Source organism: Motacilla alba, chromosome 1 (assembly GCF_015832195.1).
Source record: "Motacilla alba alba isolate MOTALB_02 chromosome 1, Motacilla_alba_V1.0_pri, whole genome shotgun sequence".
NCBI classification, from domain to species: domain Eukaryota; kingdom Metazoa; phylum Chordata; class Aves; order Passeriformes; family Motacillidae; genus Motacilla; species Motacilla alba.
The window spans coordinates 50952801-50980733 of NC_052016.1; the positions used below are offsets into that span (position 1 = coordinate 50952801).

General features: G+C 38.5%; 1 protein-coding gene across 1 annotated transcript in view; it reads right to left on the reverse strand.

The window, feature by feature from the left end:
* Positions 1-27933, reverse strand: part of GUCY1A2 (guanylate cyclase 1 soluble subunit alpha 2) — a 137786-nt gene that overhangs the window by 52829 nt on the left and 57024 nt on the right. Inside the window, exon 5 of the mRNA XM_038129976.1 lies at positions 8527-9012. Coding sequence (XP_037985904.1) covers positions 8527-9012 — 486 coding nt within the window. The remainder of the gene's footprint in view (positions 1-8526; positions 9013-27933) is intronic.

Below are 27933 nucleotides of genomic sequence, written 5' to 3' on the forward strand. Positions count from 1 at the left end.
CATATTATTTTGATTTGAACACCTGGATTTTGTTTCTTAAGGAGCGAAGTCAAAGTTCTATACATACTCCTCAGCCTAGACGTACTGGAGCACATCTTAGCTTCCTGCACACCTAGGCTGCATTTCTATGGTAGCATACAAATATTAAAGGAGAGGATTTTATAAGTTTCATCCCAGCATGAGGCCAAAATTCAGAATATGAAGGGACATTGCACTGGAAATTATCAGGGCCTACAGAAAAGACCTATGCTTTCACAAAATATTCATTATCCTGTTTATCCATATTTCATTCCATCTGCAAGACTGAACTACACAGTACCTCAAAACTATGTATTTCTTTTATGAAAGCTGAAATGTCTTCCCTCTAAAGGAATACAGTGAAATTCAGCCTTAAGATGAAATTCTTGCAAGTCTACTATAAAGGAAACCTTTGAAGTTATTAGCATCTCCCAAAGGCTTTTCTTTCATCTGTTTTCTGCCCTTGTACAGCAGGAGAATAAGGAAAAGGCTGTGGTATATGGCAACATGGTGCTTCAGACTTATCATTTGGGCTTCATTATTCCTGTCCATGACTTCTAGTCCAGCAGCAAACAGGACAGTTTTAAACTGGTATGGGACAAAGACTGAAGAAAATGGAGATTCTCTCCTTTTTAGTTTTAAGTCAGCAATCTCAGCACTCATCACAAGAACAATTCTTTTGATGTCCATATTCTACCTCAAGATGTCATTGACATCTCCCATATTTCCTTCTACCCAAGTCGTTCTCACATATCTCTGCAGAGCAGTCACAACCTTACAATGTTCTCGTTCACGGTGGAACTCACATTATCAAGCGTCAGTCGCACAAAAATGAAGCTTCGATTCAGTCCACTCATCTATACTCTTTGTATAGTAACTGAAGAGAAAAATAAATCTTCAAGGCATGATGTATTCCATCCTGAATTCTGTAAACCTCTTTTTTTCCCATTTAGTACAGCAGGATGCAAATGTGTGTATCTTTGCTTAATTGCCTGCATCCATGCCCAGATTGTCATTTGATATGCAAGACCCCTCTCATGTTGTCACCAGCATGCATCAGCATGTTTTTCTGGGCATTGCCTGAAAAACAGGTTTATGTGGGCCACAGGCTTAGTCTGTGAAACTCTCAGAAGACTCTAGAGGAGCTCTGTGCCTTTGAAAGTGCACCACAGTGGGCATGTTCCTGCTCTCACAGAGCACCCCAAGCCAGGAGAAGGACTGCATGAGTGTGCTGACTGCTAGTGCTACAATATCATTTGTCAGCACAACAGAAAGATCCTTCTTAGCCCAAAAAGTCCTGGATCTTGCCATGCATATTTTGGCATGCAGGTCAGGGGATGTTATTAATCACTAAGCACAGAGAGAGCAAATGTGGAGTGTTTTGGGCAGCTTATGGTACAAAGACTTGAACAAGTCATTTAATCTAAACCACAGATTCTAAGGAAAAAAATAACAAATAAACACGCCAGAGGGAAACCAGATAAGGTTACTTCCCTCTGGCATTAAGTGTGTGTGCTCTTTCTCTGGAGGTGGTGTAAGTGCAGTTCAGAAAACCCTCCTCTGAGCTTGGACTAGGTATTCTTGATCCTGAGGTAGGTCTAGATCCACATTTCTGTCTACATTGCAAAGAGGGAATACTGACCATTTTCAAATTAAACAAAATCTGTTTGGTTTTTTTCTGTTTGTGAATACAAATTAAGGCCTAATTCTGTTTACATGTTGCCGTTTTCTCTAAGTTTTTTCCACTGCAAAGATTTGTCAGCAAAGCTTTGAAACAGTTGAATTTTGCAGCACTGGTGAAGCTTAACAATATCAGTCAGCATAAAGCACTTTTTATAGATTTCCAAATCTCTGCTATATTATAAAAAACTTTCTGCTTTTGAAAGAATTATAAAGTTTTCAAGATAGGATCTGAGAACGCACTTGTTTTCAAAGAATGTCCTTCAGTTTTTACTCAGTGTTTCACTCTCTTAGCTTCTGTCTCTAATGTTTTCAAAATCAATTCCCAGGCAGTGAAATCTTGTGCTCAAGTTTCAAGGTAACTTTGCAACACTTTTATGACATGACATTCTGCTTTTGGAAATATTTCAGGAAAACTCATCCCATGTGAGAAGGGAGGGATTACAGGCGTCCACCTATGAAGTTCAGAACCCTGTTCTTCTTGTAAAGCTCATTTTTCAAAAGAAGTGACTTCCTATAAAACCAAGCTCCTTTCCCAGGAGCCTAATTAAGAAGCAATTGCTCTTACCAGGCCTGAGGGCATCTTATTTTTAGTGAATTTAATGATGTTACATACTGGCAAGTTCAGGAGCATTTTGCAGGAAGAGCTGTGTTTGAACTTTTCTAAAGCACCTACTTAGCAGTCTTAAGCACAGATCTTTCAGTATGCAATATATGGAGAAACTCTTTCATCTACACTGTAATTCAGAGTGCTACTTCCTTTACAGAAGAAAAAAGGCAAACAATATTTGCCATGTAGAATTACTACCTAGTATCTTAAAAGAGGGTTTTCTTTTCAGTAGTTAAAAGAGTCATGCCAGAAGACTTGCAGTCTATATGACACCAGCATCAGGTTTGCACATAACAGCCATGGAATACAAAATCCATAGTGTATAAATGATTCCTCTCTTCTGTAGGCAAATATGAAACTGCAAAAATCAGACCAATTATCTCTGATGAACAGAAAACTTCCTGGCTGACATTCTGCCTATTGCAATATCAAAGTGCAGAACTGTTTAACAAAATAAGAAAATATTAAAATAATAATGTATGACCCAAGACACACATTTCAGTTTAATGTGATTGTCCTTCTCCCAATGTAAGTGTGGTCTTAATTTGCCATAGGTTACCCCCTAGTGAACCAGAACATCCTCCTCAAGGTTATACAGGCTTTAATTTATGTGTCCTGAAATTCCTATGTCATCTAGTTTCTATAAACTTACTTAAGTATCCTCCATGTTCATTTAAATAATTTAATAAATTAAGTTACAATTATGAATGCTATTTGCATGAATGAAAATGTTGCATCTTGGTACATGAAAGTCCAGCCAGACTGCTTAAAAATTAAAAGAGCCAAAGCAGATGGAAAGTGAAATTAATTTTCTCCAGTCCTTCAGAGGTACTAAAATTTAGAAGGTAGAAAAACTGGACAGAATAAAACAAAGAACACAGCATCAGGGACATAGCATCTGTGTGCTGCAAGAGGAATGCCCTTAGCCATGGTTCCTGTCTGGCCACAGTATGTGGGCTTGCTCCTCAGTTTGGGGCAGGGAGGACACCCTTCTTGGTCCTCTTCAAGTTAAAGCTTATAGCCAGGCTTCACCTATAAACTGAGGACTTGGAAAGTGCTCACAGGACCTGTAAGCTGGACACAGACTCTGAGGCTCCCATGCAACTTGAGAGAAATGGACCAAGGCAGTTAGAAACAAATGTGTGCATTCCAGATGAGAGAAAAGTGAAAGGAGAGAGACCAAAAAAAAAAAAGAAAAAAAGGAAGGAATTATATACAAGTATGGTATTACTGAAGAAGTAGAGAAGTAGTTGTATACATAAACAGAAGTCCTAGGCTCTTTAGAGGATTCTTGGGTGATGTATCGCAGGAGAACATGCACAGATGTTTTAGTGCTTTGTGCAGGGCTGTATGTTTATGAAGCGAAGAATAACTCTTCTGGAGCCTGAGTGTCTGTTTGCTTCATTTGCAGATCTCCCTGAAGACAGAAAGTGTAAATCGTCCACAAGGCTGGAGAAAAATATATGCTTAAAGTAATGGGAAGTCTTAAAATATTCTTGAGTTCTTGGGTGGTGTTACACCAGATCTGCAGAGAAAATCTGTGGAACATTTTGTGTTTCTTTTTTTTTTCCTATGTTTTTTTTTTTCCCTCTTAACCCAGAACACTTGAGTTCCCCCAAGAGAGAGCTGCCCCAGCTTTGCTCTAACTTCATAGTGGAGTGCGACATGCCAGTGTGCCAGCAAGTCCAGGCACAGGCAAAGACTTCAAGGAGGAGAAAGTGTCATAGCCAGCTCAAAGACAGGAGCAAGAAGGTTCAGGAATCCTCTGTGGTGGGACCCAAACAGAGCAGTGTGCTAAAGGCAGCTCTACCAGACAGGGTGCATTGCAGAGAGAACAAGCTTCTGGGCTATGGACACTTTTTTCTATTGCCCATTTTAATCTATTAGACATCCAAAACCAACTGACTTTAAGCTATCGGGAAGAAGCAACACCTAGTGCACTGGTAATCCTCAGAACTGCACCATTCCATTTTTTTAAAAAAGGTATCTTGTAATATTTTATGTGTTCTGTATTACTCATGTAAGAGTATCACTATCATTTTATATATCTTAATTCCATTTCCTGCATTTTGCAAATGCCTAAGCTGAAGCTTAGAATTTCAAAACTTCTCAGAATGGCCATGTATTTGCACAGAACCTAAAAGGTTAAAACTGGATGGAAAGAGGGCAAAAATAGCAGCCAGAGATTTTACATGAAAACTCAGAGACTATGTTTTTTAACTTATGAAACATAAAGCCTGGAAAACTTCAGAATAATCTGAAGCTCATGACCCCACTTATTGAAGTATTCTTTAGTCATTATAGCACTGATAGTAAGGTTGAGAACATTTATTCAAGTACAAATATGTACAAATACTTGTATTTGAGTACAAGATGTATTAGTTCTCAAGAGGGGACAGTCATGGCACTGAGAATGTACTGGTATTTTCTGTAAAATGAATACAGATTTCTGTAAAATAAACTACCAGTACAGAAATGCAAAGTGATATTCTTAGAAAATGGGAGTTTAAAAATACGTTCCTAAAAGCATTATATCACAACTTAAATATAAACATTTTTCAAAACTGGTGAGTATCAGTCTTGAATGATTGCAGGAAAGTCCAGATTTCCTATCATTTTTTAGTCTTGGGTCTTTACAACGAGAAAATGTTAAGGCTGTATACAGTGTTAGGCATATACAATCAGAAAATAAAGATATAACATACTAAGTGTATCATGTAGCCAGGAATAAAAGCCCATGGAAGCCACATGTGGTACCACTCAGAGAGAGTGTCAGTTTAGCCAAACCAAAAAGAAAGCAAGAATCCACACAACGAAGTTGTGGATTCTGACTGTAAAATCAATGTATGTAATTATATTGTCTTATATAAATAATCAATAAACTTTCAATTAAAATGTTTATGATAAGGATGTATACCAAAGAAATTCTGGCAGCTGACCACAGTTCATTTTCAAAAAACATTTAGGACTCTGCTTAGACAAGGAAAGTGGGACTTAGGACTTCAGAGAAAGTGAAGTATAGCATCAGAGAAAATCTGCAATGTCTTCAAGGACAAATTCTGCCCTGTTTAGAGAAAGGACAAAGAAACTAACATCTACAGGATCAGGCCTGGTTCTGCTCTGTTTGGCTTGACACTACCCAGCCACACAGCCAAAAAAACATGCACAATAAATGCTGCCTTTACACAGTTAAAGGGTGCAAAAGGGAAATGTTTCAGAAAGGAAACTGAGGGGAAAAGAGCTGAGAAAACAGGCCTACAAAGACAGAAGGACTCAACAAGAAATAAATATTGTAAATGAGCCAATGTCAAATACATATTACATGAAGGAGAAACAGAAGCTGTGGGAATCTTAAGCAGGGAAGATTTCAGACTGCAGGGTTAAGTTTAAATGCCGGAAGACATGGCTGCAGCATATCTAAATAGCTTATTTGATATAGAGATGGCCTAACTGAAGCATCATTTCCCAGTACTTGGCTGATAAACAACAGGAACTCAGAGGCAGAGAAAAACAGATCAAAACAGGCCAACAAGTACATATTTTACCCAAAGCCACAGTTTTCAAAATGTACTGAGATATCTCTCCCATGACTTCTGCTCCTGGAGTCCATGCTTTTACTTGCATGTTCACAAACACCAGCTTGCCAAGCATCTGCAGCTACACTGACCTGAACTGCACTCCCTGCTTGACTTTTTCTCCCACTCCTCAACTTCAAGCCAAATATAATTAGCTCTGCTAGTCAGCAGCCCCAGTTTCCAAATGCATCACCAGGTCTTGGTTCTTTCACCTCCTTTTTCTTCTGTGATTATCACGAACATGTCCCTCCTAATCTTTTCACCAAGGCTATATGTCAGCAGATTCTTTCCCAAATTTCACTCTCTAAAACAAAGATTCTTCTAGATTGCTAAAACTGTCACTCAGGCTCATAGCACCGTGCATCTCAATTACGGCAATGTTCTCCCTCAGCCTGGACAAATGTAATCTGTCATCGTTGCTATTCGTTTAAAATGCTGCTGTGAAATTCATCTTCCGAGTCCATCGTCTGTCTTTGTCATTCTTACCTGTGCCTCCATCCATTGGATAAGCTTTCCCTACCTCATCAGTTATAGCTACTTACTTTGATTTCCAAGAAATTTCAAAGTCTAACTCATCACCCTTCAGCTCTCTCCAAGCATTTTCAGTTTGTCTCCAAGAGTTTACTATGCTTACTCTCTGTGTCTGATTAGTTAAATGTGAGGATCTTTGTTCTTTCTGTGCCATACTTCTCTATGAACATCCCTGGATGAACAGCATGAGACAAATGAAAATATTACGTTCATTGCCACATTAGAAGCAGTGAAGTTCTGAATACAAAATTCTGTAACAGTAAAGCTGGGTAAATAATTTACAGCATGGAATTTATTTATTGTATTTTACTTAATTTTCTGTTACAAAATGGAGAATTTGGTAGTCAGATGCGTCCACCAAATAATCTTTGCAAATTATTCTTGCCATGCTGCTTAAAAACAAGCAAATTTAAAAATTTATGTATTTAGGTCTCATGATAAATTTCTGTAGCCTAGTTACACAAATATATCTTTGAGGTGGCCTGGGTGCAAGTAGTGGTGGTTAAGTATCTAAAATTCACTACCTGACTATAACTTATAAAATCATAATTGTTGTAGTGGTGATCATTCCTATTCATAAATATTCCTTCTAAATGTTCTCACAGGACTCAATCAACCTTCTTTGCAGTCAGACCAGAGTTTTACATACTTTATATCCTATTCCCATGCAACCATAATTTTCAACAAAGGATATTCTGAATGCTTCAAAACAGCTGAAATTAGTCACCTGGGAACACAGTGAGTACAGCCATGTGAACACACAGCATGTGAAGCAGGGTCACTAGGTATCCTCGTGACTGGGTTAAAAGTTCCTCAAGTCCTGTTCTCAGAGCTGGGTCACAATCCAGTGCAGCAACATTAACGCAAACTGAGATCACTCACCATCTTTTCTGAGAGCACCACCACAACAGTTTTCAAATTAGGGCTGGTACCTTCCACTGCATTCATGTCCCAAGATGGCCTTTGGCTTCTGAGCATTAGGAAAACAAACCCCTAACCAGGAGCCCAAAACTTCTTTACAGTGTACTTGTTTACTTTGGTAAACTGCCCTACCAACCTTTAGCTATACCATTTTCAGTTCTATCTGCGGTACATGCTGTAGCTTTTCAGCCATGATTATTATTTAGATGGGTAGTAATTATTTTTCAATTCCTTTTAAAGTGCATTAAAGGCTAGAAATGAAAGGAGCAGGACATTTTTGAGACCTTTTTCTCTACAGCCTATCAACAAATTCTATATTAAATAGTTTGAAAACTGTTAGTTTGCAAACCTCAGACATGTAATACGGTCAATATATAATTTTATTCTTTTCTCTAGTGCATTACCATATAAAAAGAGACTTGCTCTATTTCTTCTATCACAAAATTAAAGGCATTCCATATACAAAACAGTCTGTAGGTTTCACAGGATAATTACACTGCTAATATCTTCAGTGCATTTATTAAATTCTACCTCCCCTTTTTTTTTTCTCTCAAATACATACTGGACACCAAATCCATTTAAGAGAACTGAAGATGAGTTCTCTAATGGGACCAACATGTGTGACGTTTCCTTTGGAGCATGGCACACCAGCGCCATGTCCCATTCATTACTTTTACTATGCATAGACATCTGCTGTCCTCTTCCTGTTTTTCAGTGGAAGTTGAAGTTCCTTATAATAACTTCTTTTAGTGAATACTCTGCTCCTTATGGAAAATTTTAGTTCTTTCAATGGAAAGAGAAATGCCTAAACCCTAAACCATTCAAGTTGAAAGTGAGTGCCTCCCAGGCACTGAAGCCTGGGTTGAGATTCATCACTGCGCACTTCTTCATTGCTAGAATGCTGTGGCTGAATGCTGTGTCATCTAAAAGAAACCAGGCTATAATACAGGAGATGTGTATTTCTATAAGAAAACGGGAATATGAGGCCTAAATTCCCATGGGAGTACCATAATGACAGTTTCATATTGAAGCATTTGAGTTTCAATGGTCGTATTTCAGATCTGGGTTTTTTTACACATAAAACAAAAATATTGCCTCCATATTTTTCTGCAATTTAGGAAGAAAACTACTTGGATTTTTTTCTGCCGTCATTTCAGTTATCTTTTGCTAGGTTAGGACTCGAGCAGTTACCTTGTAGATGTCAAGGAATCCACACTGGTGGTCGAAGCGCGTGTAGAGCTCGTTGAGCATGCTGATGACCTGCATGGGCGTGCACTGAGCACAGATGGCAGTGAAGCCAACAATGTCTGAGAAGAGCATCGTGACATCATCAAACTTCCTGGCCTGAACCTGCTGCCCCTGCCACAACTGCTGAGCCACCTCTTCAGGGAAAATAGAAATAAGGAGATCTACTGTCTTCTTTTTCTCCTCTTCCAGGGCTTGGTGTGTACATTCTAGCGTTGCCTTCAGCTTATCCATTCGTTTTTTCAAGCCATCCTGTGCCTTTGCTTGCTCCCCAACCAATATGACATCACGAGTAGCATCATGGATAGGTATGTCTGAAAGATGGAGGCCTCGACCCATCAGCTCATCCAGCTTGTCCACACAGGGGGAGCCCAGAAACAATATAGAATTTGATTCTGGCACATGAATCATTTGTCCTTTAATTTCCATCACCTGTAAAACAAAAAGAAAGAGTTTAGACAAGGGGAAAAAATCAGCTTACAGATCTGGATCCTCATTCTACTTTCTCCATCTTTTCAGCTAAAACAATTAACTGTGGCCTTTTATACAGAAGCCTCTTGCACTCACCTACTCAAGTAATGAGACTCACAGTCTGCTCAACAAATTGAGTCAGAAAATAACCTAAACTGACACAAAAGTATCCCCAAATCAGATGTTGGATTTTGTTTGTACCCAATTAAATAAGAAAGCAATAATATGTATTCTCAGACTGCCATCTAAATAATGCTCCTGGAATGTAACTGGACTTACAAGCAAATTTCAGAGTTGTTCTTTCTCTGTTACTTAGCTATAAATTACAAAAAGCAAATAAGTGAAGAGAAATTGCAACCGTCTGAAAGCAGGTTAGTGAAATTAAGTGCCTTCTGTTCTTTTTCAGCAAAATACCTAATACAAGTCAATTGTGGCCATTTTATAGAGGAATCAAATAAAAATAGATGTGAAAAACAGCTCTATAAAATAACAAATGGCATGGAAATATCGTACTAGTCCTCCTGTTTCCCATTTTCCTTCTCATACATGCAGCAGAGTTGAAGGCTGACACTCAATTAGAATCTGCAGATTTCTTGGTAACAGAGCTTCATCCAATTTGTATTTGTGGGATGGCAGAAAGTACAGAAGGGAAGGAGCATCAGGTGGTTCATCACACTGGTTTATAGCTTTTGCATTTGCCTGTTAGATGTCTAGGTGTTTTGAGCATTGTCCAAGGGTGGATATCACTGAGGCTGTGGATTGTTACCTCTTGCTCCATGATGGCAGTCAAGCACAAAACTGCCAGACTGAAATGGACATTGAAACCTAAATTAAATCAGACAAACTGTAACTCTTTGTAAATACAGCTTGCCACAGTCTCTTTCATGAAAAACAACCCCAGTGATTTTTCCATTCCAAGACTGCGCAGAGACCAGGGCAATACTGTACTAGGTGATCTAAAATACCCACAGACCTTACCCTGATGATCTCTCAGTCAATACAGGCACAACACACAAACCCTATGCATCTAAGCAGTGTTAGGCACCATAATGCCTTGTATCTGTGTTCTCTATTCCACATAATATCTTGAAATGAAAAGGCCTCCTCCAGTCACCATTTCTTTCATCATGTAGGCATTCGCTTGCTATCACATGATTCACTTATCATTTAATCCTCCTTCCATCCATAATCCTACCAAGCAAAATAGAAAAACCTCCATCAGGGAATCCAGAGTTGTCTGTAGTAATGATTAAATTTAAGTGTCCAGTGGTCTGAAAGCTCCTGCTGAGGTAACAGGTAATCCTACATGGTACTTCCATGTCTGGGGGAGATTTTAGGAAGTACCTCTTTCTATCAGTTGTTTTTACATAAGGTTTACATAATATTTTTTTAACATAATGCTGTCATTGGAAGCTCTACGGCAACATGGTAATTGAGACTATCCTGTCCCTACTGCCCTCTGCCTTCCCTGCTAGCAACCTAACATTCAGCTTCTGATGTCAGCCAGGGAACTCAGCAAGTGAAAATAATAAATGCAAATCATTAAAATTGTCAAATTTTCTAATTTATGTTCCTGCACACCTACTAATATTTACATTCCTAAGCCTTGCTTCCTCAGCTTCACTCTGAGACATTCATCTCTGTGAGAAAGCTTGTCAGCTAACTACATGAGCTGATTTAATGCTCCATGGCTAAGTGTTCTTTTTCTACTTTTGAAACATGGCTCCCTGGGAAATAGGATGCTTTCTTCATGCATGCAGCCTCATGCTTTCAAAAGGGCACATGCAAAATTGTTTTAACTCCGAAGCACAAGCTGCCGAATATGAAATACATGGTACAGCATTTCTAAATTCTCTTCCTATTTTGCTCCCCTGTGCCAGAGAGTTTTCTGTTTGTAGAACTTCACTCTTGTGCAAAATAAAAGTATCTCATATTATCACTTGCCTCTTCCATCTCCAGGTGAAAACAGGGTGTTTTCAGCTCAGGAGGAAAGAGTGTGACCACAGACCCGGGCTGAGCCAGCCTAGCTTGGTGTTCAGCTGCATGTCAGCAAGGCAAAGCACCTGGCTTGGAGGTGTGTTTCTCCTGTTAACCTGCTGTGAGACTAGAAGAAAATCAATGCATCCCCCTGTGCTCCCACTTCGCCTCTGTCAATTTGAGGTGTTAAACTCTTTGATGTGATCACTGTCTGCGTTAATATATTGTGTCAACCTTCCCCAGGTGGACTTTTCTCAGGAAACATTGACCGTGTAAATAATGTACTAAACAGGCACTATGGAATCCTCTGCTCTGCTTCTAGGTAATTCCAGGCAAATTATCAATCCTGACTTCTTATGTGGCCTTTCAGTGCAGCAGGAACAATACTATTGACCACCCTGTAACACACTTTGAGACTTATGTGTGAAAAGCAATAAGACAGACCATCCTGTAAAATGCCTGACTAATAATAACCAAGTGATCTGCCCCTTGCTTCAACAAGGTTGAGTGTTTCCAGAGCATTTTGAGAAATTTTTGCAAAGATATTCTCCGTACACAACTGATTAGCTTCCTAAAACTGTCAAAGGTTCAGTGATATTTCAGCTTTATCCCTTAAATTATCACGTGTTCTGCTTAGAAGGAATTGTTGATGTTTCCCATCAATTCTTTCATGTTGCATTAGTGATTTTGTCATCCTGCTTCCTCTTGATGGATGGATGACTGATGGATGTTTTAGAAAATGGCCCGCCAGTCTCTTCAAGTTGCCAAACCAGGGAATAGGACAGCAGAAAAAAATCTGCCCCAGCTTTCCTGGGGCAAAACACTAAGGCCTTGTAGAGAACAACAGTAGAGAAGAGTTAAGACTGCATCACTCTAACCAGCTTTTGCAAAGCCCTTTCCTTTCCTGAGAAGTTTCATTGATGATTCAGACACTTTCTAGCAGACTTCAGTCTGCACTTGTGATCCAGCATGACCTCCATCTCTTTTCTTTGATTTTTCATGCTTTTTATATTCTTCTTTTTATCTAAAAATATAGCTGATGTTACAGGGTATCAGGTTTGCCTGAAGCTTGCCATAGTAAGTCACACATCCAGGCACCTCCCCAAAGCTGGGCAGCTTTACACCTGGACCATAAGCCTACAGGCAAGCAGGATGGCATCATCCATCCTTCTTGTAAGCAAGGAAAGATAGAAATATTTCTGTCATCAGTTGTATTTCTTTATTGCTACATTTCATTGTCTTCCTGTCTCTTTAATTATATTCTCACTGAATAAAATAAGAATAATGCTACCATTTTCAGAGGACATTCTCCTGATTTACAGTGGTGCAAGAGAATGTTTTGAAAAGAGCAATTATATATATCATATTTAACACTCTTATGTTGCAGTGAAATTACAGCGCAGCCTAAGTAGCTCTGGGATGAAAAACAAAAAGCCTATCACTGAAAGAAAGGGAGCAAACAGTTCCTGATTCCAAGGAACTCTTTCAGCCTCTCTCCCCAAAGACCCTGCTCAGAAATACTGACAGATTCTAAAGCTACTTTTCGGGAACATGGAGAGTCTCCTACTGAGCAGTGCACCACCAGCTACTTCATTAGGTACACAATATCCAGCCCTCTGCACAACCTCTGCATACTCTGGATCCAAGCCACCCTAGGACCAAAAAGCTTATGAATCAAATACCAAATCCACTGCCTAATCTTTAAGGAAAAGCACAGGGAAAAGCTTCACTGGTTGCACTGAGGGAGGATATCACTTCGTACAAAGATGTGTGTTTTGGAATAGTGACTGAGAGAAGGTATACACATCTCCTCAAAAAGATTAAGGAAATACAGGATGGTATCCCTGAGAAACAACTGGGGGGTTAAAAAGGATTTTCCTTCTAATTGGCCAGACCTTTTCTGCAGCCTCTGCAATCCACAAATTTCAATGGAGCTGCTCCTTTGATTTTGATCAGTGCATAAGCCCTCCCAAACTGTGATTATAGTCATCCCTTTTTTTAGTTTTATTTATTGGGATTAGGTTAAGACACTTACAGTGCTAGGCCACACGTTCATACACAGTTGCACATCCATGCTTGATTTCATACAATGGGCAAATTCAGTAAGAGAAAACAAAGCTGCTTCCTTATCAGGCTCATAGTTATTTAGAGGATGGAAAGACTGGGGCAAAATCAGCTTGAACCTGAACACCATCACCATCATCACTTCCAGGTACAAAGATTATAGGGTGACTTTCAGAAAGGAGGTCCAGCTGCTAACCTAAATTTTAAAACAACTGGACTTCTCTGAATGTCCTATAGGATACATGGCAGTGTCTCAGGAACATTTACAGCAAGGTATTTCATAACATTTGAGGAGTTAGAGGCTTAGAGGATTTTTTGAACACTGGACAAGGCAACAGTACACTTGCAGAAAGACACGCAATGATTTTCTTGCTATGTTTCCATGACGCATCTAGAAGGGCTGAAAGTATGATGGACAAAACTGGAATTGAAAAAATAAATCTCTTAAATTGGAAAAATGGGCTACAACTAGAATTCAAAATAAGGGCAATAAATATGTTTAGATAGAAATAATCAAATGCAAAAAGTACAGCCAGGCTAACTGTTTCTAAGATGGCCCAGAGTGCCCAGAGTGGAACAAATGAATGTAAGCCAACATATCATGCTGTCATTTAGAAAGAAAACACTATACAGGACTATGTAAACAAAAAATACAGCTTGCAAAACACCGGAAGTAATCCTTATACTGTGACCACCAATTTTCAGACCCAGAAGGGCAAATCTGTTCCTTTTAAAGTATAACAAAGAGGTGGATCGATTGGAGAGTCTGGTGAAAAGCAATGAAGGCAATGAAAGGTCTAAAAATATGACCTACAAAAAATTTGAAAACATTTGATGGTTTACCTCAAAGAAGAAAAATCTGAGTATGGGCATATGAAAAAAATACTTTGTGCCAATGTAAAGAGGTCAAACACAAATCCTGTGGCAAAAGCTTTGAAGGAAAGGCCCTGGTGATCCTGGTGGATGCCAAACTGAACATGATCCATCAAAGGCTAGAAGTACTCAAGGCTCTGGAAGGAGGAGTGTTGCAGCTGGTAGAGGGAAATGATCCTTCCCTTCTGCTCAGAACTGGTGAGGCCACACCTGGAGTACCGGGTCCAGTTCTGGGATCCACAGCACAGGAGACACAGGGACATGCTAGAGAGCATCCAGAAAATGTCAACAAAGATGATAGGAAACTGGGACATTCTTCCCTATGAAGAAAGGCTGAGAGAGCTGGGACTATGTTTAACCTGGAGATGAGAAGGCTCAGGATGATCTTAGCCATGTACATAAGCACTTGAAGGGATCAGGGATGACAGAGCAAGACTCTTCCCAGTGGCGCCTAGGACCAGAGGCCATAGACATAACCTACCCAAAAGAGGCTCCCTCTGGACATCAGAGAACACTTGTTTTATATAGGGCGACCAAGCAGTGCTACAGGTCACCTGCAGAGATTGTGGAGTTTCCATCCTTGAAGATACTCAAAAGCCACATGGATGTGGCCCTGGGAAACTGACTCTAGGTGACTCTGCTTGAGCAGAAGGTTGAACCAGATGACCTCCAGAGGTTCCTTCCAACCTCATTCTATGAGATGAACAAAAAGTAAAAGGTTCAAATTGGGAAAAAAAAAGAGTTTAATATGGGATATTCTTGTATTCATAGGTAGAATGAGAAAGGAAACATCATTGGTGAGGAGTTGGATTATGGTGAGGAGTTGGATTATGGATTTGATATGTGAGACCTGTCAAAGGTGATCAATCTGTCTGGAAAGCAGAGGAATGAACCAGTAGCTTAACAGAAATTTAGGTGGAAACAGGAAGAGGAGACGTAGTAGGGTATCATTTTGCATTCAAACAAAAACTACACAAGTTATTTCTGGGATAATTAATGTAGTGTCAGTGTGGAATTCATTGCTTCAGTCAGTTTACTACTCTTTCTACAGGCAACAACAGAAACAGGTGCTTCTGGAATAAAAGTTGTATGATCTAGATATGTGAGACATCTAAGTCATGGTCAAATGAGTCATGCCCCATGTGTAGACATACTTACATTTCTCTGTTGTGAAGGGAGCACAAGGCTTGGACATACATGCCTGTACTGGTTAAGTTTACCTCCTATCAGAGGTAATAAACTTAATTCATAGGAGTGAATGTACTGCTGTGCATTGAAAGATATCTAAATGCCAATATGTTAAGTACATTAGGGAAATATGAGTTCTCCATTGTTCTGACAAATTTCTATTTTAAATGCTCCAAACCTCAATTCAATAAAAAGAAGACTTGGTAATCCTGTAAAATCAGTGCTGCTCTGTGGCTGGCTGACCACCAGATAGGTAAAGCATGACTTTGACCCCTAAGACAGAAAAAGAAACAGCTATTAAAACCTCCCCAGTACTCCTGTTCTGCTTGTAGAGTGGGGTAAGTCAGAGCCACAGCCAGCAGAGCTAGCTGTGGAGAAAGATTCATGAAAATAAGAAAAAAATCATATTCTAATCAAACCCTGATTTGCTATTTTTTCTGTAGACAAAAACAACAAAATACACCCATGTTTTATTTTAAAAGCAACCTAAGAGAAATACATACCATGTCCACAGAAATGAAAAATAACTTTTCAATCGATGCCTGATACAATTGAATAAACTAGATAAGGTTTGCTCAGCATAACTCAGGATGTGCTTGGCTTCTTCTGATATTGTAACTCTCAGCATTTGCTTACAAGTTTGTATTTCCAGCTCACTGCTTTGTCAAAAGAATATTATTCCACACAGCAGCAAAATGACTGTTAAAAATTTCTCGTTATTTATAGCAAACCCTGGAGTGTTTCATAACATGCAACAGTCTTCAGAGCAAAGTGACCAAATATAACATTTTCTGTATGTCATAGATACCTCATAAACCCAGATTGCCAGCAAAAATATTGTACCTTTAAGAAATCCAAAATTTTGGTGGGAATACATTCACTTTCTATAGCGTAAAAGAGAGAGAAAGTGATAATGAGAGAAACATTAATATCTTTCAGTTTTAAACTTGGACCTCTAAAATAATTTCTTGCTATGAAAAGAGTAAGCGAGGCAGATTAAAAGCAAACAAGTTAGGGTTAGATAGGATCTGCTCCACAAGCATAGGTATGCATGACATATCAAAACCTGTAAGGACATGTGAAGGGGGAAAGGGGAAGAGGTAAAGGAGATGACTCTATCCTTAACACATCAGTCTGCCAAACCAACTAGATAAAAGAAAAGGCAACAGTGGATTCCACTTGAAAAAGGTCACGACGATTTACAGTTTATCTTTTCCTGCTTCAAGACACAGAAATTGCTTTTAAGAAGGTACTCCTGACTGCTACTTGGATAAGTCCAAGATAAATCTAGCCCTGTGGAATAAAAGCAATAGGAAAAGGATTCCTTCAAAGAAACATCTGTCTTCACAAGACAGCAAAGAGTCAGAATTCAACCCTATGTGCTTCTTGGTCAGCTTCCCTTACAGATGGTCTCAAGCAGATGAGTGGGTGAACTCAACACTGCAGATAGGCAGAACATGGCATGGGTGATGCCACAAGAAGCAACTAAGCCGTGTTCCCAAGAGAATTTCAAAATCCCTTTGAACATCAACACACCGAGAACAGACTGCATGTTTTTTCCATGAATAAATATCTTCATGTACTTAAACATGACCTGTGTGAGTCCCAAAGGCACCACTGGCCTGACAGTCCCTGTCCAGTCTCCCAGGACACTCCTGGCCCTGCCCAGGGCCCTGAACCCCACATCAGCCCCTTGGGCTGTCAGTCCTGCCTCAGCAATGCTCTCACAGCCCTGCCCTGCCGTCCCAGGCCACGGGCCCATCCAAGGGCCCAAGTTCCAGCCCACTATTAGTCTTTCCCCATCCCCAACCCCAGGGAGATGCCAGTGCTGATGCGGGGCTGCCCCACATTCCCAGTCTGGGTGCCTGGGACACGTCCCGGCTGCCATGTGCTGCCCCTCCACCCTGCAGACTCCCAAAGCTCCCGGCACTCAGGGGGTCCTGGCCCCTGCAGTACCCTGACAGCATCCAGAAAACATTTTACCCAGAACACCTATCAGCCAATGAGCATCTGGACAAATGGTCTTGGCCATATGGTTTAGTTTTAGGTAGTCCTGTGAGAAGCAGGGAGTAGGACTTGAGGAACTTTATGGGTCCCTTTCAACACAAGATAGTCTATGATTTTGTGGTTTCCATTTTACTGCAAAATCTATTTCATCCCTTAAGATTGCTTTCAGGTTGCATACACCTTGATTATCATGCTGGAGTTTTACATTTCAACAATACGTCTCTGCTACCTTCTTAAAAGCCAGGATACTCTGTGCAGATATTCAGCTGCCCATCTTACTCCAACAACTCAGAGTTAAAAATGTGCAGTATCAGTGTTAAAAAAGTCTCCTCTGCAGAGCAGAGGAGTGGAAACAATTTTCAGAGACATGCTCATTTGTTTAGAATCAGAGAATCCTAGAACAGCTTAGGCTGGAAGGGGCAGTAAAGATCAAGTTCCAACCCACTCATACCCCCCACCACCACCCCCACCACAGGCAAGGACATCTTCCTCTATACCAACCTATTTAGGGCCCTATCCAGCCTGGCCTTGAAGAATTCCAGGGATGGGGCATCCACAGCCACTCTGGGCAACAAGCTGAAGATCTGTGAACTGTGAAAGTGGCGGTAGCAATAACCATGCTCCAAGTGACACGCTTGCATTAATTTCACATTTCAACCAAAGCAAAATGCATTTTTGTACTTATGATCCCACCACAGTTTAATTACAACAGATCAATCAAACTGTTAGGGAAATTTCCCATATTTAATATTCTCTATGAAAGAGTTTAATTTCCAATTAATTTTTGTTAAACATCTGGTTAAAAATAAATGCTACATATATATATTGATATAATCAAATCTCTGATTATCTCATGCCTGTGAAAGTCTTTATAACTGACAAATCATATCTGTCAGTTTGTTAAAGACAGGTATTTTTTATTTATTCCTGTCAATCTCAACCAAGCAAAATTATGGAGGATTGTGCCAGTACACAGAAGGTAGTGGAGATGTTGCCATTTTCCACAGTGTTTTTACTTTCTGGATTAGTTCCTACTGTCTTCAACCCAAGATTTGTGCAGGTGCATGAATCAGTCTTTACCTAATCCTTCCACTAGTAGTCTTCACCTCCTAACAAGAGCTTCTTTGAACAAGATCTATGCCAGCTGCCTGAGATGACCTACTAGCAGGAAGTACTCTTATTTATGTGATATTTCTTGCTAAGTGCTTTTCTTTCTCAGATTCAGGCTCACTTGTTTCTTTGTGGAAATTGGTTCTTAGCAAAAAGCAGTGAAATGGTTAAATAAGTGCATATGTTTATTCATGAAAACAGTAGGCAAGGAGCAGCAGAAGCAGCATTCCCCTTTGATCCATGAGAACAGATATATATAGCAACCATTAGGAGATACGACATTTCACCACCAACCTGAGTATTTTAAAATTACCATGATTAAAAGATCTCTTAGCCCATGCACTAGCTAGCTTGCAAAATTTTTCACCTTTAGGACTTAGAGAATCCCACTCTTTCCCTAATTCATCTTAAGTATATAAATCTGCTCGAAATTCCTGCCAGCACCACACCAAGGAAGCTGAGGAGAACTGGAGTCCTCTGTTGGTATTTTTACTTTGCTTTGATTTTTATTACTCCATATATCAAGTACTTTTGCAGCTTTGATAAAAGACTCTATCATTAGAATTTGATATTGGGATTAATCAATTCTGGTCCCCGGTGCAGTATAAATTTTCAGAACATGAGGAGAAGAAATTTCTTCTTTTCCCAGTCCAATAATTTTTAAGTTAGATATAATAAGAAAGACCCATTCTACCTCTCACTGAAGTAATTTTAAATATATCAAGCTGATTTTAGTGAGAACTGCAAGTATCATTTAAAATTATATTTTCTCTGTATTTCTTAAGAAGGTTGAATTTCTTTTAGTGTGGTCAACATAATCCACCACATCATTAGGAGACCTTTCATCCACAACCTGCTGTAAGTAGCATAACTGAGAGGTATCAGTAAAAGACAGTCTCCTTGTGGAGTCTCTTACACACTGTGTTAATGAATTTGGGAAGAATGCATTGGCCTGGTTTAGTAGCTTCAGGTTAAGGAGGTCATTTTCCACAAAGAACTTATTTTACAACCCATCAAGAAATGAAAAGCAAATGAAAACATTAAAATGCCTTTAATTTAACTATAAATAGAACATAGTACGAGAAGGAACAGTCAGATGTAGTGATTATTCACATTTCTGTGCACAATAAAGTATCTGTTTAGCTTCCATTTTCTTCACTGCACCTACCTGATTTTTCCTTGATATGGTAGTAAAGAAAATAGAAAAATAATGTTGAAGGTGATATTTTGAAACCAAAGCATGATCAGTCTCTATTGCCTTGACTTTTCTAGCACAAACTGAAGAAAGCAGTTAAGCAAGTTGCAGCTCCCCGTTGCTGCATGGGGGCCACCAAAGCCTGGAGGGAGCGTGGTGGGATGGGGCAAATGTGAGTGTGGATGGAACTGGGAGACCTAGCCTTTGCAGCGAAGAAGGTAGACAGCAGAAGTGATCAGTCTAAAAATACTGAGAACTGCTGCCTCACAAAGCTCCCCACTCAGCTTGCAGATTCCTGACCCTGGATACCTCAGGGGAGCTTTGCACAGCTCCTCAGGACTGTCTGTGGTAGGCAGATCACAAGCCACCAGCCCCAGAAATCGCAGGGCAGCCCTAGCAGTGCTCTGCCTCAGCTGAAGCACCCTGCCGAGGAGCAGAAAATATTTGCTCAAGCACAGCACGAGGCTAACACAGCCACCTTGCTGTTGGAACATGGCCAGCTTACCCAGGACAGGCTGAGAGGCTGAGCGGAGCTAATGAAAAGCTGTCTGTACACACATCCACAGGATCAACTCTAACCAATTCATAACCAATGCAAATATTGACCTGCAGCTAATTTGGAAATGTGAATTCCCTAAAGAGCAGAGCATTCGATGAGCCTTCACATTTTCAGCATTTTGACTCCTACAATTCTTTTGCGTATTAAAGGCTTTAAGCCTAAAATCTGTATTTCAAAAGTCTAAGATCTAAAGATCCTTTAGATCCTTAAGATCTAAAAGATCCTTTCAAAGATCCTTTCAAAATTTCACATTTCAGATATTTACTCCCTTTGCAAGGGTCAGAAGGAGGGGAAGAGGCAAGGAATTCAAGAGTGGTTAAGCCCAAGAGGAAGGAGCAGGGAAGGTTTTAAGATTTGGTTATACTTATCATTATCCTACTCTGATTTGATTAGTAATAAATTAAACTAATTTCCCCAAGTCAAGTCTGATTTTGCCCTGGCAGTAACTGATGAGTGATCTCTCCCCGTCCTTATCTTGACCCACAACTTCCTCTCCCCTGTGCAGCCGAGGAAGGAGTCCTGCCTAAAGTCTCTCATGAAAACGGCCCCATGAGAAGAGCCAAAAAGAAAACATTCTCTTTGTGGAAAGTAGTCCACCTTATTTTCTTCAGGTTTTACCTGTAAATCTGCAGCCTTTTCACCTAAAACTGTGGGTTAAGTTTTATTGAGCATCTGTAATACATGTGTCTTCAGTAGCTGTTCTGCATTTTCATTTATTTGGGTTTATGTGGCCTGTCATTGACTCCTGTCATTGACTTTGTTTACAAGCACAGGCTCCCATAAATTCTCTCTTCCTTCTGCACAAGTCAGGATCTACTTGGATTCAACAAGCAGTAAGAACTGGTGTAGTCACACACAGCTGTTACATGGAAATTATTTTGCACTGATACCAGATATTGCTAGAGTGCTGTAACATGTAGATTTTCCCTACACATTTACACTGTAAATCCTCTATTCTCTGAACACTAGCAGTTTATGTTTCATAGTACTCAAAATAACACAAACACAAAATCAAGGAATCTCTCCCTAGTTTTCATATATAACTTGCAATATTTGGCTAGACATTGTGTCCTCCAAAATGCTTTATTCTTGTAATTTCATTATTTTTAATAAAATTTTAATAAAGTATTAAGACCATAGAGAACAATAAAAGGAATAATAAATGTTATTGCATTATCAGGCTGATGATTCTATGAAATAAAATACTGGTTGATGTATTGAGAATACACAATATTGGACTTCTCAAGTGTGATCATATGATTTATTTATGAAGTCAAAATAAATTAAACTAATTCTCTCAAATACTCTATTCTTGCACAATATTCCATAATAATAATAATTTTTTAAAGACAGTAAAATTTAGCAGTCCTTAATCACACTGTAACAGTCTTTAGATTTAAATCAATGACATTATTCACAGATCAGTTGATTTCTTAAAAATAAAAAACTATTCTTATATCTGTTGAGGAAATGAGAGAAAATGATGATGATTACCCAGCTTCAGGTAAGAAGAAATAACACAGAAAAGCAGACTGATGATTGCCTATTACTCTGCTAAGAGACATATTTTCTCACAAGATAGTATGAGATCTTTTGTTTAAACAAATTTTCCAATTGCTTTCAAAACACATGGCTCTCCAGAAGGGATACTCTTGAGCTAGAGCAAGGAAAAGGTCTAGTCTGAAGTCATTTGGAATTAATTGAGAGGCTGCTTTTGAGAGCAGCACACTCTAGGACATAGCATCACAAATAAGTGGAAAATCCCTCCTTTCTCAAATGATTAAAATATGGTCACCTTTTATTGCAGCGCACAAAACATTCTAGGTTATATCTACCAGTACATACAAGTGTATGTTGCATCAGTGGAAACAAATGGAAAGTCTGGCACAAACAACTCTCTGATGACATTTGTGATTTGTCAGTCATAGCTAAACAGTGTAACTAGCCATTTTCCCCAATTTCTTCCCACACATGTTTGTGAAAGGAAATAACACCCTTTGCTCAACAGGCAAGAAAATAAGATATTGTTTATGAAAAGTCATTATGATGTATTAGTGGCTTGTGAAAAGATGGAAGAACGAAACTTCTTTCTTTCCTTTCTGCTTTGGTTGATGGCCCTTCAGTCAATTGAAAATACCATTGTATTTCATACACAATAACCTAACTGAAGTATATTAACTGATCACAGATTACCAAGGCATTTCAATTGCTTTGAAGCCCCCAGAGTAAAAATCCTGACACAGTGAAATAAATGGATAAACAGCCAACTTAACTACATAGAGATCTCCACTGCAGCTTTTTCCCATGCTCTGAAATTATATACTATTTGAACATGGATGACCATACATATATAAAATATATTCTCTGCTGATTGCAAAGGTTCACAACATCTTAATGCCCATATTTCACAAAAGCAGTTAATGATTGAAGTCAGGAGAAAAACGAAATCAAAGCTCATTCTGTAAAAGCTTTCCAGAGATCAGCTTCCATATGCTGTCGCTCACTTCAAATCCCCAGATGCCTAAATTCTGCAAAGATCAATCAAATCTCAGAGTTTCATATGTGTAAATCAACAACATCAGGAAAACTGTCTCTGATTCACACAAGAAGAAATTACAACAACATTGCTGTCTCACAGTGCCTTAACATTTAATCTGTTATATCAGGACATACTCATTATAGAACTTAAAATTTCTGATTTTGTATTAAAATCAGATCACGCAGGAAGTGAAACATTTTGGATAAGACAGATTGTTCCAAATATTTTTGTTTCTAACAGAATAAATCTTCCAGAAATAAACCTAACAGTAAAATTAATCAGGGAAACAATCTGCAATTTTTTTTCTTCAGGAGTGAGACTTCAAACTGGCAATATAACTGAGGAATGTATTTTAAACATTACTGGTTTTCCTAGTTGGTGACAGTTTCATATTCAGAGCTGTTGCAGCCACACAGTTCCAATGAAGCTGACTTTAGCAAGCTCTTCAGTCACCCTCGAAAATAGTCCCTCCCTAAGGTAAGACTGGGAGATGCATTCTTAATAGCTATAGAAAACACTGACAGTAGCTGGTCAAAAACACCCTAGCAAAATATCTTTTGTGTCAGAAAATGATAATTCAAGGAAAGAGATACAGTTCACAGATATACATTACTTAAGCCAAATGATAAAACAAAATATGTATCCATGTGGACTCAAATTCAAAAGTCCTCAACCCTACAACGAGTAAATAAAGTGATAAAATACAGAAGTTATGGTTTTATTGAAACAGGCACTTTCAATCAAAAAAGGTGGTAAGGTGGCATAACTTGTAGGAATAGCTCTTACTATAAACACATGAAGAAATTATATTTTCAGATATATCGATACTATCAGATTTGGGACAAGAAGAATAGAAAAATCTCTGTCCTGATGCCACCCAGCAGATGTCTAAAAATCCATTTCAGATGAATAATGAGCATACCTTTCCACTGAATATTCGTTATCAAACCTAGGTGGCATTCTGCTAACAGAAACTGATTCCTTTGCTTAGGCTACGTAATGCCAAAGTGATTTCCCCTTCTTTGTCTTCATTTTGACTTCTGTACACCTCCCCAGGTAACATCAGACCATATTTTTCTTAGTTAAACCAGCAAACGTGACATGCTGTGTTTTCTCACGTTGATGCAGCTGTGCTATTACTCTCATTAAACAACCAATTCCATGAACAGCCTGTATTTGGCAAACACTACCAGCTTCACACATTTCCTCATTAGCCAGGCTCAATTCCTTGCACAGAAGTAATGATTTACCTATGCTTATTCATACATTAGCCTTGGAATAGAAGGTGCTCTTTTCAAAGGGACGTTAATAATGTACTTTTTCCTGGCACTGTGATAACACTACAATTACAGCACTAGATTTGCTGTGTTAGTCTAAACTATGGTCTTCTATTCTCCTGCTCTCTGCCTGCTGTTGACCAACACTAGACAGTCCAGACTGAATCACCAGGGCTGCTGGTGTACTTTGTGCCCAGGAGACATGTTTGCTTTTATGGGGCTTTTTCAAGTGATTTTGGGGGTTTGTTTGGTTTTGCTGTATTGTTGTGGGGTTTTTTCCCTGAGAGCTATCTTAAAGAAGTCTAAGCAGCTGCTGCTTGAGGTGAGGAGGAAGAGATCAGGATTCCAAACTGACCCAGCTAGAAAGCCAAATACCACCAATACACGGGATGCTAACGACAAAGTCCCCCTGGGAGCTCAGAGTCAGCAAAAGCAGAACTTCTTTCCCATTTAAGCAGCTTTGCTGTGAGAAGTTCTAGGCTTTGTTTCAACACAGCTCATTTTTGACGTTCTGTAATCTGTTTTTTACTTAGCCACTAATTCCTTTCTCTTTCTTATAAAAACAGACAGAAAACTCTTTGATGGGATGACTGTCATTAGTCTTTGTTCTACAGTGGGAGTAAAAAGTTTAAATGTCTCCAGAGAATCTGGTTTCATCTCATTGGTTACTGAATTTTCCAGGTGATCTGGGGCCAATTTCCAAGGATCTTCTCTCTCATCACACTTACTGGTAATCAACAACAATCTGCTATTTGTATCATCTGGAAAAAACATCTTTAATCTGGAAAGGGAGCTTGCTTTTCTAACACAGTTCAGGCATCGTACTTGTCTCTAGCCTACTTGGATTCTTGTTCCCCTTCTTCCATATCATCCAAAATAAATGGTAGCTCTTAAACCTAACAAAATAAGACTAAGAACTAAGCAAGAGTACAAGACTATTTATTGTAATCTCTTAAAATCTGATTACAACATTGGGGTTTTTTTTCTCTTCTTTATTTCTTCTCCTTAGTAAATTCTGTCTTTTGTCATAAACTTTGGCTAGTGATTTCAGGAAACATCATGTTCTCATTTTGAGTAGTATAAATGTAAAATAATTCCCACTGCAGTAGTCCAGCTTATTCAAAATGTGCAGCAATATAATAAAGCAGTACTTGATTTACATCTGCTTCCACAAACTGACAGTTTACTGGCACCAAACTTGATGCTTTTTTGTTTCTTCATGCAAAAGCCAAAATGAACAGCTTTTTTTCATAGGTTTCAATTTGATTTTCCTAAGTCATTCTTCATGTTAAGTAGTCCAATAAATATACATATATTCTCAAATATTCTCTTAACATTTTACAGGTTTCTGCTACTTCTTTCTAATTCCAACCACAGAATATTAAAAGTCCTTTAATTGGATGTATCAGAAACTAAAACATGCAAGATCTGCTGAATCTATTGTATGTCTAGCCAGAGATAATGTTCTGATTTACTCTAAATAAGTCCCTTCTGTCTCTAAAAGAATACAAGCTTCTAAAGGACAGGCGGGTATGTGTACTAGGAAAAAAAACACAAAAAACAAAAAAAACAAACCACAGACAAACAAATGAACAAAGTGGGGAAATTATCAAAATTCTCAAAAGCTTCTGCCAACCAAGATTGGAATTTTTAAGAGAAATAAAATTATGGGATGAAAAATATCTTTCAAATATCTTTCAAATATCTTTCAAATAGCACCCACCATGACACCTGCATGTCTTAGTTCTCATATCCCCTCATATCTTCATATCTCTTTTTTTTTAACATTGTCAAACACAACTGAAACACAACATTAACCACAGTGTTGTCCCTTTGGTGGATTCAGGCTGCCTTAAAGCTATAACTTTTTTTTATGATGGATCAGAATGTGACGTAGCGTTACATTATTAAATGTTCATAATAAAGTATATGAAAGCAAACAACAGAAATGAAGTTTGCTTCATCCTTCCTCTTCCTCAACTCACTCATAAAAGGGGCAAAGACAGGCTTATTGATTTACAAAAAAGAAGAAAAACTTAGCAGAACATATTACTATAGTAAATATATTGAGAGTAAATATTTTTGCGTTTCGAATTCTATAAACTGCAATGTAATTTGGGGTCAGTAACATTCATTTTCAGCAGGTATGAGTGTTTGTTTTATTCTGTTTTGTATGGAAGGGGAGTAGGTGCTACAAAGGAAAGAGCATCTATTGTCTTTAAAAGAAATCAAAGTGAAAAATGATTCAATACAACAGAAGTTTCATCCTCATACAGCCAGGAGTCATTCCTTTCAATCTTGAATGATTCAAGACTATATTTAATTTGTTTTCCTTATCTTGCAGCATAATTCCTCCTTTTCTGGAACCTATGCAACACCAAGTGTAAACAGATACACTACTAAAATGTAGTTTCTGACGCACATGTACAACCACATACCAAATCTAAACTTGGCTTGATCATCTTTTCTTGCCATGTCTTTGCGTATCTTCCTAAAGCAGCCTCAGTAATTACTGACATCACGTGGAACAATTATGGACATTGAATCAAAACAAAAGGCAGCAGATTGCAATAATTTTAGATGGTAATGAATCTAACATTAGATTATCAGAACCCTAATGAGAACCAAGGTGGTTTGAAATGGCATGCTCAAATCAGAATTTAATTTTTTATTCCTTTTGTAAAGATGAGTAATTTAAACTTCCTGAATATGTTATAATCTCTAAATGACATGGTGTAATGGCTCTTGCCTCACAAACAACATATCAGACAGGACATACATCCTAATTTATGTTGCATCAATTTATGTAACATGTACACAGGTGAAAAACAGGTAGTTAAAATATATCTACCTATATATAAATCTGCCAAAATATAAAGAAGGTACCAAACACATATATCAATGACCCCTTTAGCTATTTTGTACATCAGAACTTATAAGAACAAAAATTATCTTTTTCCCTCTTTTATTGCTTGAACATATTCCAGATTTCTAAGCACAGTCTAAGCATGGTCCCTGCTGGTTTGGAAAAACTGCAGCAAAAATAAATATGTCAAAGGCCATATAAAAATCCATGCCAAAGAAATCTTGGCTCCAAAATATAATAACTGCGATTGCCTAAGAGCTCCCAGATTATCAAAGCAACCACTCAAAACTGTTTTTCCACAAAGTTAAACAATATAAGGCTCCTTCTAAGATTTTGTATCAAGGCTCTCCCATCTGTCTGGAAAAGACCCTCTCCTTCCTGTTTTCTAATAGCTATATTAGAATACATTTTTTATCTCAACTATAACTTTTTCAAGCTAAAAGCCGATTCTCAATAAAGCTATGGGCATGTGAATTTTGTCAGATGTTGTTGCTATCTTCATAGTCTTTTCTTTTATTAACTTTGAATTGACTAACATTCAAATTGCGTGTTTTCTGATATTCTATCCACAGCACCTTGTGGGTGCTATAAATAATAAGCAGCACCTTGTGCACTTCTTAACTTTAGGCTCCAACCCTTCAAACAGTTACAATTCTGTCAGCAACTTCTAGGAAAGCTGAACAACAAAAAATGAGCAATGGATAATGATGCATGTCACTTTGTTGCTATTTTTAAATCTCAGGATAAAAGATTAAAAGCCCCAGCCAAATAAAAAAATCTCTTTTTTTTTTGCAAGATACTGTACATTCGTATCAGTTAGACCCTATGATATATTCCATCTGTTTCCATACTGAAAAAGAAATCAATACTGGGAAAGTCTTATTGACAGCACCAATGATATAGTACATTGACTCACTAACAAGAAGCATGAATCCAACTGAGATAAATCCTTCTCTCACTTATACTGATCTCTACAAAAATAAGCCCATTGAGTCAATGCAGTTAGACCAGATTTACAGCACTATGACTGAAAGCAGAACTCTTTGCTGTCCTGGATGAGTGAAAGAGGATTTGTCAGGAGAAGAGAAACAATCATGAAGCAAATCCCAACTTTCTTCTTACTGAAGAAGTCTCCCTGACTTCCAAAGAAATAGCATCAAGCCAGCATTCAAGCTTGATCAAACTGCTCTTTTTTTAATCTAGCAATTATTGTCATGTTGTCCCAGC